Source organism: Mustela putorius, unplaced genomic scaffold, assembly GCF_011764305.1.
Source record: "Mustela putorius furo isolate JIRA1106 unplaced genomic scaffold, ASM1176430v1.1 tig00000179_pilon_pilon_pilon, whole genome shotgun sequence".
NCBI lineage: Eukaryota > Metazoa > Chordata > Mammalia > Carnivora > Mustelidae > Mustela > Mustela putorius.
In genome coordinates, this window is record NW_025421305.1 from 12,012,764 (window position 1) to 12,030,526 (window position 17,763).

The window sequence follows — 17,763 nt, forward strand, 5'->3', positions numbered from 1 at the left end:
TGAAATCACAAAAGTTTTCTAAAATGTGTTATTAGTTGGAAGGATTATGAGTTATGATGCAGTTTTTTAGGATTGCACATTTGACTATCATTATGTTTTAATATGTCCAGATGGTGTTGTATGTCCTCGGAGAGCAATGAAATGAAAAGAAACGTTTTTCTTTTTGTCTTGTCTCACAGGTTTCAGCATTAAAGACGATGGCCAGTCAGGGAGGACCCAAGTATAGGCTTTCACAGCAGCCTTGGGCACAGCCAGGTATTCACGTTTTACTCCGTTTTACTCCCAGGGATTTCTTTTTTTTAGCTGTTGATTAATTTGCATTTATATAGTCTCTGACAGCTTGGAGTTGGTTTCCTTCTTCTGCTGTGGTTTGTGTTGATGCTAGGTGCAGTTTGGAGCTGACAGGTCTTAATGGTCCAGCACTACTTGCATTTTAAAAAGCAATTTTCAAGGAAAGAGGAATTAAAAAGAAAAAATACACGCAGAGTTAAAAATAAAACATGGCTTACATGGAAATCCTCTGATTCTGTACATCTGCTTTTTGTTGTTATTAGCGCTTTGATGAAAGTACCGTGTTTGATAGTCTGAAATTAGGGAGGAAATGCTACTGTTCTCAAGTATTAGATGAAGGATGTTGGTCATTACTTTGTTTCACATTTTATGCAAGTTATATCCTCTGTTAACATTTTTAGAGTGTTCAAAAAAATTATAAAAATTGTGGTGTCACTAGGGAGTTGGCAGACAGTATCCCTGTCTGATTGGCGGATGTGCTTGAGATGCTCCTAGTTTTACTCTTTCCTAAATGTAAATTTTTCTGTGCCAAAGAGTTTCTTCTTCTTCTTTTTTTTTAATCTTTAGCATTAGACCTCAGACATTTAGAATCAGACCTTTGGGGGTTACTTTTGGTTCATTTTGTGGCATTTTAAGTTGCTGTTAAGCCAGAATAAATCATTGTAGAGGATTAGTATTTCTGGCTGGTCCCTGGCCTACATCAGGATAGAGATCTTTTGAAACCAAAAAGGGCAAAATGGTAAAAGAATTCGTGTTTTAATTATAGATAAGCTGTATTAAGTTGGTAGGGCAACTTTTTTGCTGAAAATGAGAGAGATCCAAATTCAGGTTTAGCATCCATAAGAAATTGACTGTCTACAGGCACCCAATCTAGTATTAGGGTTTTTTTTGTTTGTTTGTTTAAGATTGTATTTATTTATTTGAGAGTGAGAGAGAGAATGAAAGAGACACGTCATGAGAGGGGAGAGGTCAGAGGGAGAAGCAGACTCCCCGCCGAGCAGGGAGCCTGATGTGGAACTTGATCCTGGGACTCCAGGTTCATGACCTGAGCCGAAGGCTGTTGCTTAACCAACTCAGCCACCCAGGTGCCTCTAGTGTTGGGATTTTAATATGATTGGTTTTCCTTATTGACAGAATGATATGTTTGTCAGGTACTTATTTCTTTTGGGGAAAAGAATTGAGGCCGTTCTAAAAATTTTTGATTATTCTTAATAATGGCTCAGGATAATTTGAAGTTGAACTAGAACTGAGAAGCTAAAAGAGTAGCTGTGCATCTCGGAGGAGGATTTGTAAATATACTGAATTATCAGTTGTGTTTGAATGGAAGAGCAGATTTTATTTCAACAATTTGTCATAAGAACTTTGATGATGTCAATATGGGTTTGCATTGATTTGCTTTATTGCATATGAACTTTGTCACTGCTTTAGGTCTTTTGTTTACCTGTGATGGAGACAGTAACTGTTTTACTGTTTACAAGGGTTACTATACCTTTGTATCATGTGAGATTGAAATAACATCTTACCAAACTGAGATCATACTTGATGCAGTAGTACATTCTGTCAGAAGAAAGAAAACCAATTTATTTTATTGATAACACCGGAAGTTCTTTTTAAAATGGATTTTATTTATTTTTAGAGAAAGAGTGCAAAAGCATGCGGGTAGGGAGGGGTGGTGGGGAGGGGGAGAGAGAGAGAATCTTGAGCAGGATCCTCACGGAGCCAGACAGGCCTTGACCTCACGGCTCTGAGCCACCCAGGTGCCCCCACCCTGGAAACTCTAATCATAGTTAGCTGTAGTAGTAGCCGCCTGTTCTGACCTCTCACAGTCAGGAGCGCACTTTTCACTCCATAACTCAGCACAATTCTAGAAGGAATTCTGACCACCTTTGGATTAATTGGGACTTTGGCTCAAGGTTTCAGTCTTTGATAGAACTTATATAGAAATAGGAGCTGACTTTATTTTGAATGTTTATGTAAATGAAACTCTTGGGTGCAATAAATCTTTCTTAAAATAGGTAGAAACCAACAAACAGGCCTAGGTGTACTTAATATAGCTAAGCCCAGGGGCTTGATGCATTATTAATGTATTTTTCTTTCCTCTTTGGAAAGATCCCCTTTCACTCAAAACGGGCTGTCATTTTCTCAAGTGGGATCCAAGTGGAGCTCCCGGTGTTAGGTGTATTGTGCTCTCCAGCATTACAAGCGCAGTCATTAGTAAAGCAGGAGTGGATGAGAGGAAGCTGATGACAGGACATATTGCAGCAGGGCTTGCTGCTTTGTCATTAACCCCTTCCCTGTCTTTCTAAGGGAGGAGGGCTTGGCAGAGAGAGCAGTGGCACTCCAGTTCACTCCATTCTTGTATCTTCTGTTCCGTGTAGCCGTGAGGAGCTGTGGAGATGCTTTTTCTTCATCTCTAGGACAAGATGCCCACACTGCAATGTCAGGGATGTTTGGGCCTTTGGGTGGGAGCATCAGGAACAACCTAGGGACTTGTCTAGGGCCCTGGAAACCCAAGGTGACTGGTTCATGCAGTCTTGATCAGGTTCCTGGGGATCATTTCATGACTTGGTGTCTTGGAGCCCATTCTGTACTGGCATATCTGGCTCTCTGCCTTCTCTTTAATGGTGCATGGCACGCATCACTCTAGCATAATTTCTTTAATAATTCTGTTAATTGTTAAAATATTTTTAGTTTTTTTCCCCCATCCATTATTTAATAGATGTCCCTGTATACATGTATCTTGGTATTTTGTAAGTATATCTGTAAGGTAAATTTCTAGTAGCAGCATGTTAAGTGATAGAATATATGTGTAGTTTCAGTTTTGCTAAACATTGCCTGGTTTATACTCCCAAGCAGCAGTGAGTAAGAAGGCTTGTTTCTGCACACCCTTACCAAATGCGGGTGGGTACTCACAGGCTTAGTGATTTTTACCAATCTGAAAATACCTCAGTTGTTTTAATATATATTTCTTTAATTATGAGTGAAGTTGAAGGTCTTTGTAATTATGAATCAGTCTTTTTCTTCATAGCTTTCTAGGTAGTTTCCTCTTTTAAATGACCTCATAAAGATAACTACTCTTCTTTTCCATTTGTACTTCTTTTCAGACACTACACTTAGCCTACATAATTATTTCAGTTACAGTTTTCTGGAATTCTGTCCCAATACAGTGTAAGATTGTAACAGATGGGGGCACCTGGGTGGCTCAGTCAGTTAGTTGAGTGTGTGATCTTGGTTTTGGCCCAGGTCATGATCTCAGGGTCCTGGGATAGAGCCCTATGTTAGGATCCACACTTAGCAGAGTCTCCTTGTCCCTCTCCCTCTCCTCCTCCTCTTACTCATGTGCGAGTGTGCGTGCTAGGTCTCTCAGATAAATAAATAAAATCTTAAAAAAAAAAAAAGTAACAGTTGGATTTTTAGTTACCGTTAAATATGTGTGGATGTTTCCAGAATCATCCCACAAGACGAAAGAGCATCTCTTGCTGTGAGTCGCTTCTGTAAATGAATAAGCTCATTCATAATGAAGTGATTCTTATTTTTGTCTCTCTGCAGATAATTTTTTATTTTATTTTAACTATCTCTGAATTCCAAAGGCTCCATAGTATAGCCCCTATGAATGTCCTGAAGGGTATTGGAGGAGTTCTTTTACTGCCTTACCCTTGGGGAGTAGAGTTTTGTATGTAGAAGATAATGAATGTTTATAGGACTTGTGAGTAAACAGGAAAAAGGAAAGAAAATTTGGGGAGAAATTGAGTCCTTTCTTCTGCTGTTTTTCTCTCCCCTTATTCCCCTCTTAAGGAAAATGGAAGTGTTTCTTCTCTTTTTCTTTGTAACAGTAATGAGGTTTATTCTTTCCAGCAAAGGTCAGTGACCTTGTAGCAAATGCCTACAAGACAATAAAAGCAAAGCTGCCTCTGACTTTGAGAAGTATGTCATTGTACCTATCCAATAAAGACACAGAGTTCATCTTGTTTAAACCTGTGAGGGTGAGTATTGTGATATTTTACTTGAATGTTGTCCAGTCTCTTCAAGTTTTCATTTCTTGCCTTGTCTACCATTTTCCTCTTCCTGTAGACATTTAAAAGTGTTAGTATACTGTTCTAGTAAAGTTGATTAATAATCACTGTAATTCCTGAGAGGATTACAAAGCCAGCACTGGCCTGATCATATCCACCCCAGCCTTTGTTTTAAGTTCTTTATGTTGTTACCTTTGGCGACAAGGTAATTTTGACCTTAAAGTACAAATTAGTAAATAAATAAGTCATCAGACCCTAACATTGAATGTGGCCCAGTACTTGAGAAAGCAGCATTTCAGGAATTACGCTTCATTTTACTGGTGAGTAGTGGAAATAAATGGCTTGCAGTGGCTGCCAAGGGATTAAATGTCAGAGCAAATTTAGTGCTCATAACTTCCAGCTCTGTGTTGAGCTCACATCTTTACTGAAGGCATTGGTTGGTTTTTAAAGTACATTTTATGTGTCTGGGAACTTTATTATCTTTTGTGTAAGAAATTGCTGCTGAAGGCTCTTATTATTCTCTGAGGGGGCCAGGGCTTACTAGAGTTTAGCTTTTCCAGGAAGTATTATCTGATAAGGCTTAGTTGGGTTGTGCTAGCATGTGAATTATATGTCTTTGGTAATCCAATGAAAGATACATTTCCTCTACTTGTTTGGCAAATACCATTAAGATTTAATATTCTTAGAGAGAGAGAGAGGCAAACCAAGAAACAGACTCTTAACTATAGAGAATAAACTGATGATTACCAGAGGGGAGGTGGGTGGGGAGATGGATGAAATTGGTGATGGGGTTTAAGGAGGGCACTTGTGGTGAGCACCCACTAATGTATGAAAGTGCTAAATTACCATATTGTACACCTGAAACTAATGTAACACTGTATGTTAACTAACTGGAATTTAAATGAAAACTTAAAAAAAGATTTAACAGTCTTAGTGCTTTATGTTTGAGATGATCACATATGTTTCTAGTAACTCATTTAATGGGATTTCCTTTCTTTATAAGAATAATGTTCAGCAAGTCTTCCAGAAGTTCCATGTTTTGTTAAAGGAAGAGTTTAGCCCTGAAGATATGGACATCATTGCTTGTCCTTCTATGGAACAGGTAATCTATCACCTGAAGATCCTTGTTACTTTTTATTCTTGATTATTTGGTTATTTTACTTGAGTAGGTAATGTCTGTCTTTGTATAACCATGTTTTTAATTTTAATTTTAAAATTGTACCTTATTTTATTCTGATGAGCAAGAATTCAGACTTTGAATTGCTCTCTCAAATTTTTAGTGATGACTTTATAAATTTTGATTGCTTTTTTTAATCCTTTCTGATATTGAAAATTGCTGTGTTTAACATGAGCGAACTGTTTGTGAAAAGTTCAAATAATGGTGTTTAGGATGCTGAGTAATTTTATTTACAGTATGCATGATAGGAGGCTCACATTTCACATGAAATAAAGTTACTTCACGGATTTGATGTTAGAAGTGTTTCTGTTTCCTCTCTCTTCCTAAATTTGAAAAACTGAATATAGAGCTTAGTCTGTATTTATCATTCAGTACAGCCAGCAAGTTTTTTTGAGCATGTATTATGTATTAGGAGTAGGCTGGTGCTATGGAGGGTATTTTATTTCCAGTTTTAAGTTTGGTATAGCTTAGGAGTTTTATATATGTCAGGACTAGAGGGTATGGGAGAGAGTAGTAAGGTATGGAGCCTGAGAGGAGTAGGTGGAGAGTTGGGGAAGGGACGAGAGGCAGTGAGTGAGGGTGAGTCTTTGGGGGGTTTTATCACTTTGGGAGAGAAAAAGTGTAGCTGGAAGGGAAATGGAGTCTTTTTGTAATTGACATAGAACTCATATGCCATAAAATTTCATTGGTTTTTTGTATATTCACTAAGTTGTGCAACATCACCACTATCTAATTCCAGAACGTTTTCTTGTCCCACTCAAAAGAAACCTCATACCCTTTAGCAGGTTCCCCACTCCTCCATCTTCTGTAATTTATTTTTTGTCTCTGTGGATTTGTTCACTGTGGACATTTCATTAAATGGAATCATATAATACATGGCCTTTTATGACTGGCTTCTTTTTCTTATCAGACTGTTTTTAAGGCTCTTCCATATTGTAGCATGTATCAGAATTGTATTCTTTTTTATGGCTTTATATATTCCTTTGTATGGATAGATGGTTCATACTTTAAAAAGATGTGTTTGTGGTTCCAGGATTGTAATTAAAATACTTTATTTATTTATTCATTTATTACAGAGAGGGCTAGCGAGAGAGGGAACACCAGCACAGGGGAGCTGGAGAGGGAGAAACTGGCTCCTCGCTGAGCAGCGAGCCCAGTATGGGATTTGATCCCAGGATGCTGGGATCGACTTGAGACCAAGGTAGACGCTTAACAACTGAGCCACCCAGGTGCCCCTAAAATGCTTTTTTTAAGAGTCACTTGAAGTCATTGTATTCTCTGTGATTATACCACTAACTTGATATATAGTTAGGTTTGTTTCAGTGTTTAGAGATTTTTTCCCCCACCATTTTGATTTAGTTTTTTTAATATAAAATATTAACATGCTTCCCAAGTCAGCATTCTAGAACAAGATAGAATTGGAGGTGTTTTGCTCTCCTTTCAGACCCCTCCAGCCTTCTCCTTCCTTTGTTTTATTTGTTATTGGATTATCTTTTCTTTTTTTTTTCTTTTAAAGATAGAAAATACATGTTTTTATATTCATGCGGAGGATCCGGAGAAAGGGAAAAATTGATGCTGGAAAATGTTCTTGAGTAGCAAAGGGGGGATGGAATCTCAGGGACAGTCGGAAGGAGGATGGAGCCTTTGTTAGGTGCATGTGTTCAGTTGCAAAAGGAAAGAAGGCCCAGTGTTTGGGCATGTGTATAGGGAGGCGGTGAACACGATAGGACAATAGAAGCTCTCATCTGATTGCTTCATGTCTGTGAGTGAAACAGGAAGAGGTTATCACAAAAATGTGGGGGTACTAAAGATTTGGGGAGCAAGGCTCAGTTGAGTTCAGTGGTTATGAATCCAAGAGAGGCCAGTCAGCATGGTTGTCTGTTTTCTCCAGTAATATGTAGTCAGTTGCAGGAGTGTAGACGTGGGGTAGCCAGACAGGGCTTGCTAAGAACATGCAGAGTTCCTGGGCCCTGCTGGACTCCTGCCAGCAAGATACATGTTTTGTGTGTGTGTGTGTGTGTGTGTGTGTGTGTGTGTTCGTAACTTAAAAGTTTGACAGTAATCAGTCACATTGCATATAATTCAGATTACTCTGCTCTGGCTCTCTTCCCTGTTCACTTGATGAGCCAGTACATTGTTTTCATGATGCACCAGTGGGTCACAGCCTGTAGTTTGAAAACCAGTGACAGAGCCCATCATTCTGTGTAGCTTGGTGTTTGTTTCATCATAATTAGATTGAGGTTTTGTATTTTGGGCAGGAAAAACACAGAGGTGATGGAGAGTCCCTCTCATTGGGGATACAGTTTTATAGAAGAGATGAGGGGGCGATTATTTTGATTACCAAAATAGTTTGTGTTATGTCAAAGGGTTCCCTGCCAGGTTCATTTGGCTGCACGTCTTCTAGGGCTTGGGTTCCAGATTGGCCATGGGCAGACTGCAGTTCCCCTGCTCTCTCCCAGGTGGGTTTCTCTGCTTCTCCTGGGGGCTGGCTCCATGTCCTGCCCTCCTTCACAAGTGGTTGGGGTCTCTAGGGCTCAGAGTTCGGGTTTGTGCTGAAATTCACTCTTTACGCCTGTTTTTATGTATCTAAAATGGTCATTCAAGGAATTCAGCTTACACACGCTTCTTCCCACAACACACTCTGCACAGAAAAAGGTGAAATTGATAATTTAGATCTATTTCTATCCCTTCTCAGGGTTGGTGTGTAGTTTTTGTTTTTGTTTTTTCCTCCTGTCATTTTCACTGGATTCTAAATAAGTTGAGGGCATCAATTCAGTGATAGAGTATGGCATCCTCCCCCAGACCACCACAAAGCCCCCTGCCCAATGGCCGTGTGGTGACTCAGGCCAGCATTGCGGGTTCAGCTGTGTTCATTTGGCTTCTTAAAAAATCTCAGACTTTGGGACGCCTGGATGGCTCATTTGGTTGGGCCACTGCCTTTGGCTCAGGTCATGATCCTGGAGTCCTGGGATCGAGTCCCATATCGGGCTTACCCTGTTTTGTGGGGAGCCTGCTTTTCCCTTCCCTTTCCCACTCCCCTTGTTTGTGCTCTCTCTCTCTCTCTGTCAGATAAATAAATAAAATCTTAAAAAAAAATCGTAGACTTTTTCTCTTCTTCTGTGTTTGAGGATTAGTATTCCACGGTGGAACTAACATAGCCCTTCACTTTGCTTTTCAGGTAAACCTCCTGCTGTCCGTTGCTAAATAACCAGGCTGGCCGGGCTGTGCACGTCAGCGTCTGTGCGGTCGGAGTGGGCTGGGAGGTCCGGCAGCCTGCAGGACGCCGAGGAACCGTATGTGGGAGTGTCCTCAAGCGCCACCCCGGCGTGCTGCTCGGTGCTGACTGCAGCATGAAATACAAGCAAAGTGTTTGGAAGATTGGTGTTTCTCTTTTAAAAACATCAAAATGCCAAAGATTAATCTAGGAGTGTGAGAACTGCCTTCTTGAAAAGGTCACGAGAAATGTGAGTTTTTTAGAGGTAGCTATGGTGGGCATACAGGGAGATGGTTCTTAGCAAAAGATGTGCAATGAAACTAGGTTACAAGAGTAGTGCAAAGAAGAGCTTTACACAGAAGCGCTGTTAATTAGAAAGCTTCTACAAGTACGGTTTGTTAAAGTGCAAAACACTGCAATACTTTGAGCCACAGAGATTCCACGGGGGCTATTTTTTACTTCTAGAAATCTTACTCCTACACTCTATTTAATGTAATGTTTCTCCTAGCACTTTGAAGTTTCGTTTGGAGTAGATTGGGTGCATCTGAGAACACATTCTGCTTTCCTGGGAATATGGGGTGTTCTCTTTCTATGTGTTTGATGATGTGAGGTAGTTTGAAGATGCAAGGATCCCGTGTAAGGTTCCAGCCTCTGTACTCCCTGAATTGCTTAGGTGCAGAATGTTTAAATGCAGGGCCTGGAGCCTCCTCATAATAGATACGTGCGGTATGTTTAATGATCATCTTCATGGTACAATAGTTTGTGTTTGTGAGTGGGAAGCACCAATTAGGTTGTTTTAAATCTGGCACGTAAGGGAGAGGAGGCAGCCTGCTGAATCATGTATCTCACGTATAAAGGCGAGGGTTACCAGCTTTCTGTACACTGCCTTCGGTATGAATAGTTCTTTCAACAGTGAACACTTTCATGTCCCATGTGTTTGTTCATTGGCTGTGCTATGTACCAGTGTCATGGAGGTGCAGCCCTGTCACAGCAGGATACATTTTACCAACAAAGGTGAGGAGGATGAAGGTGGCCCACCCCTTAAAATCTACTGTATTATTCAGGGATCATCAGATAAATTATGCACATCTATGAGTTTTCCTACAAACACCTATTTTCTGAGCGGATGGGTTTCACCTCACATAAGCTGCTTTTTTGGTTCAGAAGGAATTTTCAGTTATTCAAACACTATCCAGAGAGGGAACACTGGAGAAGGTTCTGGAATGTAGCCAGCAGACCTCCTTCTACAGGACTTGTCCCGTTGCAGCAGACTCTTGTAGTGTGTAGTTAGGTTACATATCCTGATGTCTGTCATTTTAAACAGGTCATTTGTTTTTCAACTCCATTTAAATTGGTGATGAATGTGGCTTGAGAGAGCTTAATAGTCTATTTTGGGAAGATAGAAGGGAAAGAGGGTCCATATTCATTCTTTGACATGAAATGAATGAATCAGGAAGATTGTATTTACTTCCACTTAACTATTTTAAATACATGTTTAATGAAATAAACTGTAAAATATCCTGTTTTCTGTATTGTATGTACATTTGATTTTTTAAATAGCCTTTCCAAAGAAATGAGGGCATGATTATTGTACAGTACTGTGACTGATTTAATTTGATGTACAGAGCAGGCTACATTCTTAAGGATAAAAATATTTGATGGCACTCATTCTTGTGTTTTGAATCTTTTCTTTCTGAAACACTCAAACATCGTAGAAAGTGCTGAGTAGGTAATAGTGATCCAACTTGTTGGCTAAATGAATATTTGTTTAAATCTGTACAGTTTCAGGTGTTTACTTATACAAAACGTGTACATACTTTCAAATAATTTAAAATGCTTTATATTATTTGGCTAGAAATTGCAGTTTTTAATAAATGTGAATTTTTTAAAAAATAAAGATTTTTGCTTCCTACTTTGTCTTCACATGTCTGTTGTATGGATTCTTTTTAAAAATAATTAAAAAAAATTTTTTTTTCTTACAATTTTATCAGTTTGACAGAGAGCACAAGCAGAGAGAGTGGGAGAGGGAGAAGCAGGCTTCCCATAGAGCAGGGAGCCTGATGTGGGGCTTGATCTCAGGACCCTGGGATCATGTCCTGAGCCGAAGGCAGATGCCTAACAACTGAGCCACCTAGGCACCCCTAAAAATAATTTTTTTTAAAAGATTTTATTTATTTATTTGACAGAGAGAAATCACAAGCAGACGGAGAGACAGGCAGAGAGAGAGAGAGAGGGAAGCAGGCTCCCCGCTGAGCAGAGAGCCTGATGCGGGCCTCGATCTCAGGACCCTGAGATCATGACCTGAGCCGAAGGCAGCTGCTTAATCCACTGAGCCACCCAGGCACCCCTAAAAATAATGTTTTAATTGAAATTTTTATTGAGCTAGCTTGTGATTCACATGTAGTTGTCCAAGATGTAATACAGGGAGACTCTGTGTACCTTTCCCTGGATTTCTCCTAGTGGTAACATCTTGCGAAAGTAGAACAGGTTATCACAAGCAGAAGATGGACAAAAGTACACCCCACCAGTCTGTTCACATTTCCCCAGTTTTACCTGTACTGTGTGGATTTTTTTTTTTTTTTTGGTAAGATAATTATTGTGGGAAGACATTTTTTGAAGCCTCTTAATGCTTCATTAGTTGAAAGATAATTTTTTTCTTTGTTTGCAAAAACTGCCAATTTCCTGTGCATCTTCAGCGCATAGTCGTGTTGAAATTTAATGTTACGTAAGTAGAAATAAAAATGAGTTTGTATTTTCCCCCTGGTTTAACAATCCCATGTCTTTAAATTCTCTAATGCAATTTATTACAAGAAAGAATAGTCAACCTTCATTTTTTAAAAAGGGGCCATTTGTACTGGAACCCGTGGTGTGTTGGTGAGAGAATGGTGCTTCTCAGAAAGGAGAGGAGGAACTTCATTGTTTCCTCTCGGGAGCACTTTTTCTCCTGGTGGTGGCTCGTCTCTCCACTTGTTCACCTTTTCTGAGGGCAGGTGGGTCTCCTCGGCTCCTCCCTGCTCATGCTCCAGGCTGGTCTGGGTCCGTGAGCGCATGTGCCAGATGACGTCACTGTCTCACGTGGGCCGGAAAGGGCTTTGTCGGAAGGAAATGGGGCGCTGGCCGGGGACATACCAGAGGCTCCAGGAGCAGAGGGATACAGGCAGAAAGTCCCACTGATGTAGCTATTCCTTCAACACGGAAGGAGTGGGTGTGGACTCCGCTGCTGTGGTCCTGGACTGAGTGTCCCCACAACACGTTCATCGCGGGCAGACTCAGAAGACCGTCTCTGTTCCAGGTACTGATTTATGGCCTCTCGGCTCCAAATCCACCTTTTTGGGCCCTCATTGGACACTCTGGAGCTGGGCCCTGAGAATATTCCTCCTCGCCCAGCGGGTGCAAGGTTAGGCTTTGTGGGGTGCTGGAGGTACACTGTAAGGCGCAGGAGAAGGGGCCTCCTGTTGCTGGCCTGTCAGTTTTTCCTTCTACGCGGTCGCTGTGGCAGCGCGGGGGGTTCTGGGGGTTCTTGCTCTATAGTGAGTTTTGATCCGAGTGAAAGCTGGCAGCTCCCCAGCACTCCAGTGAAGTACCCCCACACCCTCCCAAAGCCAGCGGGCTTCCATCCCTAGCTTTGGTGCTGGTGGGGGCTCTTCGAGGTTCTTCTTTCCCTTCCAAGCACGCCCATCATGCGCCTTCACCCCCACGCTTCATTCCACTACCCCTTCCCTCTCACACAGGGTCCTTGCTGTGCTGGGCTCCTCCCCAAAGCCACAGTTGCATTGTTTTGCTGTTGCTTGCTTCACTGATCCCCAAGTCTGTAAACCACCCCCCCCTCAACGCTGGGGGCGGGGGCGGGCAACCTGTTCCTTTCTCTTCCGACCTTGAGCACATGGTGGAAGCTCAGTGTGTATTTGTTGCATGGCCTAATTAGTTACTGAATTTGTTAGTAATTTTGTGGGCACTGCAGGAAGCCCCGTGTGCCTTGGGGCAGTCACTGATTGTTACTCTTCAGAGGACCCTTGTGTGTAACTGAAGAGGTTGGTATTCATAAACAGCCCAGCTTTTTGTTCATTTTCGTTTCCAGGAGAAGCCATGTCACTGAAGAGAGAATGGAGGTCAGGCAGGATTTGTCCCCTCAGGTAGGTGAGGGCCTGGCAAGGGCCCAGGGTGTGAGGCAGAGAGTGTTACAGGTTGAATTAGGTGCCCCCGTCTCCGCCCCACATTCCTGTGTTGGAGTCCTAACCCCCAGTGCCTAGAAATGTGACCTGGTTTGGAAATAGGCTGTTGGAGATGCAGTTAGTCCAGATGAGGCCATACTGGCATAGATCAGCTCCCATCCAATGTGATTGGTGTCCATATAAAAACGGGGACTGTGACTCAGAGATGCACACCCACAGAGAAGGCCAGGTGAGGCCTGGAGTGTGTTGTCTCAAGCCCAGGACCCAGAAGTCAATCGGGGCTGGAACACACACTCCCTTCGGGCCTTTGGAGGGAAGCCCTTGATCTCGGCCTTCCAGGCTCTAGAAGTGTGAACAGTAAGTTTCTGTGGTGGATGGCACCCAGTGCCGGTGTCGGGGGGAGGAGTCCTTGATCTCTGCAGTTCCTGGCCATCTATCTGGCTGGGGACTTTACTTCCTTACCACTCTGTGAGGTGATTCGCCTTCCTTCATGAGGACAGTCCCGGAGTCCACTCTCTGGTGACCGTGGCACTGAGCCATGGTTCCCAGAGGACCAGGAACCCCGTGCTGCTATGTGAGATTTCTGGTCTTTTGAAGGATTGGCCAATGGGACAGGACTGACTGGGCAAAACACCCCGGTGAGGCGGCCTGTTCACAAGCTCTATGTGAGTAGCAGGATGATTGCAGGTTGGTGGGAAGAGGATGATCAGGGATGGAGGGGAGCTGGCTGATGATGGTGGGAACCCACTCGGGAAGCAGGGAGCACAATGTCTTCTCCATGCCACTGCCTCTGACCCCTGGCATGTGGCTCTGTGAGGTGAGCTCCAGGACTGCCCTGCTATTCCAGGTGAGGAAACAGGGGCTCCTTGCTCGGGGGCGGGGGGGAGACTTTCTTGTTGCTGAAACCCACTCAGAAGCTTCTGCCTCTCGTGGTGGGTGAGGAAAAGGGCTTCTGTGCGTGCAACATGAGTGTGGAGCCCACAGGGCACACTGAAGCTCTGCTGTGGGCTTGTGAGTGTGGGCTGCTGCGGTGGTCATCTGTCATTTATGGCTCATGTCCTTGCCCCATAGTGACTGTTGTTCTAGCTGAGGACAGCAAGGTGTGGCAAATAGTGGGGGTGACTGTGGACGCCCCACCCCCCAACCCCACTCCCTGCCTTCACCTCCAGGGCTCCCCCAGCTGCTGGGTTGTCATGGTTCGGGGTCATGGTGACTTCCAGTGAGGGTTGGTCGCAGGCAGTGTGAGATCAGCAAGGGGGCAGGGCCATGAAGGTGGGACTCTGGTGTCATTGTCACAGCAGGGAATGGCCAGCTGCCAGGCTGGGCTGGCTGGCTGGAAGGGTTTTCCTATCTCATCTCAGTTTAGGCTGCAGTGGAGGTCATCCTGGGAAGTTGCCATGCCCTGGGGTCTATAAAAGGCACACTGGAGGGGGCTGCCCAGCTCCTGAGTCCTCCTTTTCTAGAAACTCCTGCCCCTCCCAGTGCATAGGTGTCAAGACATAGCTCCACCCTCCTTACCACGTGGGGCTGCACCAAGAATGGCTTCCCGATTAAGCCAGGCCAATCAGACACCTCTGGTGTCTTTTGAGACATGGGGAGGCAAAACCACATGAAGTGAGGGGCATAGACAACATGTCCTGAAGAATGTCACAGAGATGGGAATGGAAGTCATCTAGCTTCTGGGGACTTCCCATGCTCTGATCCTTTTCTGAGACCCACTGCACCTTCTGTCCATATGACTCATGTCCCTTTTTGCTTTACCTCCTTGAATTAGTGGCTGTTACCAGAAGTGTCCCAGCTAGTGGAGGGGGTTTGAGTGTGTGTGCTTTCGGGCTCCCGATGGGCTCCTGGGTTAGGGGACCTGCAGCAGTCTGGCGTTGGGTCACTGTCTGGGTCTCCCTGTGTCTTGGCAGACGTGAGAGATGGGTGTTTGTGATGATGTTAGGGTTAGTGAGAACTTCCCGGGTATCTAGACCCACTTTGCTGGCAAGGAAACTGAGGCATAAAGTGACTTGCCCCAGGTCACACAGCCAATGACGGGCAGAGGTATGCTTTGAGACTGTCTCCATACTGAGTCAACCCATGTACAGAGGAAGGCTGCAAAAGGCCTGCATTTTGTGACCAAAAAAGGTGACCAGTGAGGGCGGATGGGACAGGGGTTGACGGGTATTGCCTACTGAAACAACTTGCTCCTCATGCTGTCGGGTGAGGGTTTTTCTGTGCCCAGCTACAGATTCTTTTTTCAAACCAAGGAGCTGTGGTAAGTCCCAAATGACAAATCAACTCTCAAGGGACATCCACAGGGCTCTGGGGTTTTCCTCAGCACTCCTGGTAACTTTCCTGAGACAGTCCTCGGTGGCAGGAAAAGGCCCCAGCACGACGTGGTGACCACCCTACTTTGGGAGGTGAGAGTTCTCCTTCGGTTCCACGTTGTCGATTGGCAAGATCCTGGCATTATTGATGAAGTTTTCCAAGTCAGGGATGGTCAAGAAATTCAGGATCCTATTCATTTTCCCCAGGAGGACCTGCATCTTCCGAGCTGTTGAAACAATTTCTACCTCCAGGATGGCCTTCTGCTTCATTTCACTCAGCGCCTCTGGGGTTACGAACTGTGGGAATCCACAGAGAGCTCCGTGAGGATGAATGCTGCCCAGACACCATGCTTTCCACCCCAGGATTAGGCCCCGTGGACCAGGACTGAGTTTTCTCTGGAGACTCGCTCCAGGGCGAATTTGTGCTCCCAGCCTTGTCACTGGCAACACGTCCCTTTTTTGGCCCAGGCCTGTGACCACACAGCCACAGGGATGAAGGCTGAGACTACACTCAAGCCTGACCCTAAACCAATGGGTTACCAGCTCTGGGGCCCTTGTGCAGCCTGCCTGGCCAAGGCTGTCTTCCTGGGACTGTCCGGCTCCTCCCCATGGATTCCCACCGTGGAAGTGGGGTGGGGGAGACAAGCTCTACTGCAGGCGGGAAACTACAGAGCCTGAGCAAAGAGCCTGAGCTACAGAGCCTGAGCAAAGAGTCTCCTGGAGGGGGAAACAATAAAGGGGCATAGCAGTGTGTTCTGTTTCTGTGACGTATCCAGCTTATGAAATGTTCTCACACTAGTACCTTATTTAATCCTTACAATAATGTGGTGTCCCTTTTGCAGGCAGTAACGGACACGGAAAGTTCATGAGGCCTGCCTGGTGTCTCATGGCAAGAGGAGGGGCTAGTATGTTCTTCCTAGGGTGCCCTGGCTACTGGCCTTGGTGGACCTGCTGACTAGTCGCATGTGTGCTATTGGCTTCATTTGCCCCTGACCCCTTGCCCCTGCACTGGCCCAGCTACTGGGGCTGCCAGGCCTCCTGGGTTTTCTGCCTGCACCAGCCCTTCACCTGCCCTTCCTGGGCACTGGCTCCCTTTCCTGGCCCTCCTCCATCACTGGGACCCCACTGTCATCCAAAGTCCAGGGGCCCAGGCCCTCATACCCTCTCCACCCCAGCTGCTCCCTTAGCTCATCACCGCTGTGCAGGGGGAGGCTAGTGGATCACTGGGGATGGTGCTGTGTACCTACATTCCTCCTCTCTACTGGGTTGGCTGCTCCGGGGGACCCGGGGTAGGTAAGGAGGTTGGACGTGGTTACTTAGGATATAAAATGGCAGGCCTTGCTGGGCTAGCTGTCCAGATCTGTTTGGAACTTTCCCAGTTTGAGCACTCAGAGTCATATGTCCAGGAAAATACCTCAGTCCTGGGCAGGCTAAACCTTCCACGTTCTCTGCTTTCCTTCCCAGAATTTCATATGGCTTAATTTTGGCAGAGTCTGCTGTTTGGTTCTTCCCTCCATCCACCTACTTCTCCATCTGCTCACCTCCCAGGAAACAGGTCTGTCTGTCTGTCTCCCAGACAGGCCGTCCTACTTGCAGAGATCTTGAATACTTCTCTGGTGGGTCTGTAAACAGAGCCTTCCATGAACGGGAAAGGGGAGCCAGAGCACGAGCAGGGTCTTGTCTGGGTCTCAGAGGGGGGCCAAGGACACCCTATTCCTGTCTTGAACTCTGGAGAGAGAAGGGTCTCAGGAGCCCACCTTCTTTCCCACTCACAGTCAGAACTCCAGGGTGCAGACTCCCCATTTGTAGGGGGTTGAACTGTGACCTCCAAAAGATATGTCTGACTCCCAGTCCCTAGGACTTGTGACGGTCACTATATTTGGAGAGAGGGTTTTAGCCAATATAATTAAGCGAATGATCTCAGGATGAGGCCAGCCTGGACTTAGGGTGGGCCCTGAATCTGCTGTCTGGTGTCCTTACAAGAGAAGGGAGAGGGATATTGGATACAGAGAAGCCGGCTGCGTGAAGGTAGAAGGTTGGAGGGATGTCCCCCCAAGCCAGGGGGCACCCAGGGCCCCCAGAAGCTGGAAGAGGCAAGGAAGGATTCTCCCCCAAGCTCTTTGGAGGGAGTGTGGCCCTGCTGACACCTGGAGTTCAAGCTTACAGCCTCCAGAGCTGTGAGAGCTGAAGTTTCTGTTTTACGCCAACCAATTTGTGGTCATTTGTCATGGCAACCGTAGGACATGAACACACCTTTGCTACTTTCTTGCTCAGCCCAGGCTGAGCCCCCTGAACCTCTAGGTGCTCCTTGAGTGATTTGGGGGAGAAGAGGACACCAAGGGCAGGCGTGGGAACACAGATTTACCCATGGTTTCTGTTCCTGCCAACTGACAGGGCTGATGTGAGTGTCAGGTGAGAAGATGTATGTTGACATCTTCGCTTTATTGTCTGGCTTGCATCTGGGCTCTTTGGGGCTGTCTGGTTCCTCAGCTGGGAATCTCTAGGTGCTGGGAGTCCTGAGGGACTCGGAAGGTAAATGAACACCTCTGTCAAGCATCATGTTAACAAAGTTGGCCAGGTTGCT

The 17,763-nt window shown here is 44.9% G+C and overlaps 2 protein-coding genes and 1 long non-coding RNA gene across 4 annotated transcripts in view; 2 read left to right on the forward strand and 1 right to left on the reverse strand.

Annotated features, from left to right (window-relative positions):
* The window catches only part of COG3 (component of oligomeric golgi complex 3), a 72,990-nt gene extending 62,383 nt beyond the window's left edge, over nt 1–10,607 (forward strand). For both annotated transcript variants that reach the window (XM_004759222.3, XM_013059811.2), the window contains 4 exons: nt 180–255; nt 4,147–4,274; nt 5,308–5,406; nt 8,660–10,607. In XM_004759222.3, coding sequence (XP_004759279.1) covers nt 180–255; nt 4,147–4,274; nt 5,308–5,406; nt 8,660–8,689 — 333 coding nt within the window. In that variant the 3' untranslated portion in view covers nt 8,690–10,607. The remainder of the gene's footprint in view (nt 1–179; nt 256–4,146; nt 4,275–5,307; nt 5,407–8,659) is intronic.
* A 704-nt stretch (nt 10,608–11,311) lies between these two features.
* On the forward strand, nt 11,312–15,979 carry LOC106006527. The gene is made up of 4 exons (XR_001180627.2): nt 11,312–11,987; nt 12,774–12,828; nt 13,465–15,272; nt 15,387–15,979. It is a non-coding gene; the product is annotated as an uncharacterized LOC106006527 (long non-coding RNA).
* The window catches only part of ERICH6B (glutamate rich 6B), a 61,003-nt gene continuing 58,489 nt past the window's right edge, over nt 15,250–17,763 (reverse strand). Inside the window, exon 15 of the mRNA XM_004759221.3 lies at nt 15,250–15,476. Within this exon, the coding sequence (XP_004759278.1) occupies nt 15,261–15,476 (216 nt within the window). The 3' untranslated portion in view covers nt 15,250–15,260. The remainder of the gene's footprint in view (nt 15,477–17,763) is intronic.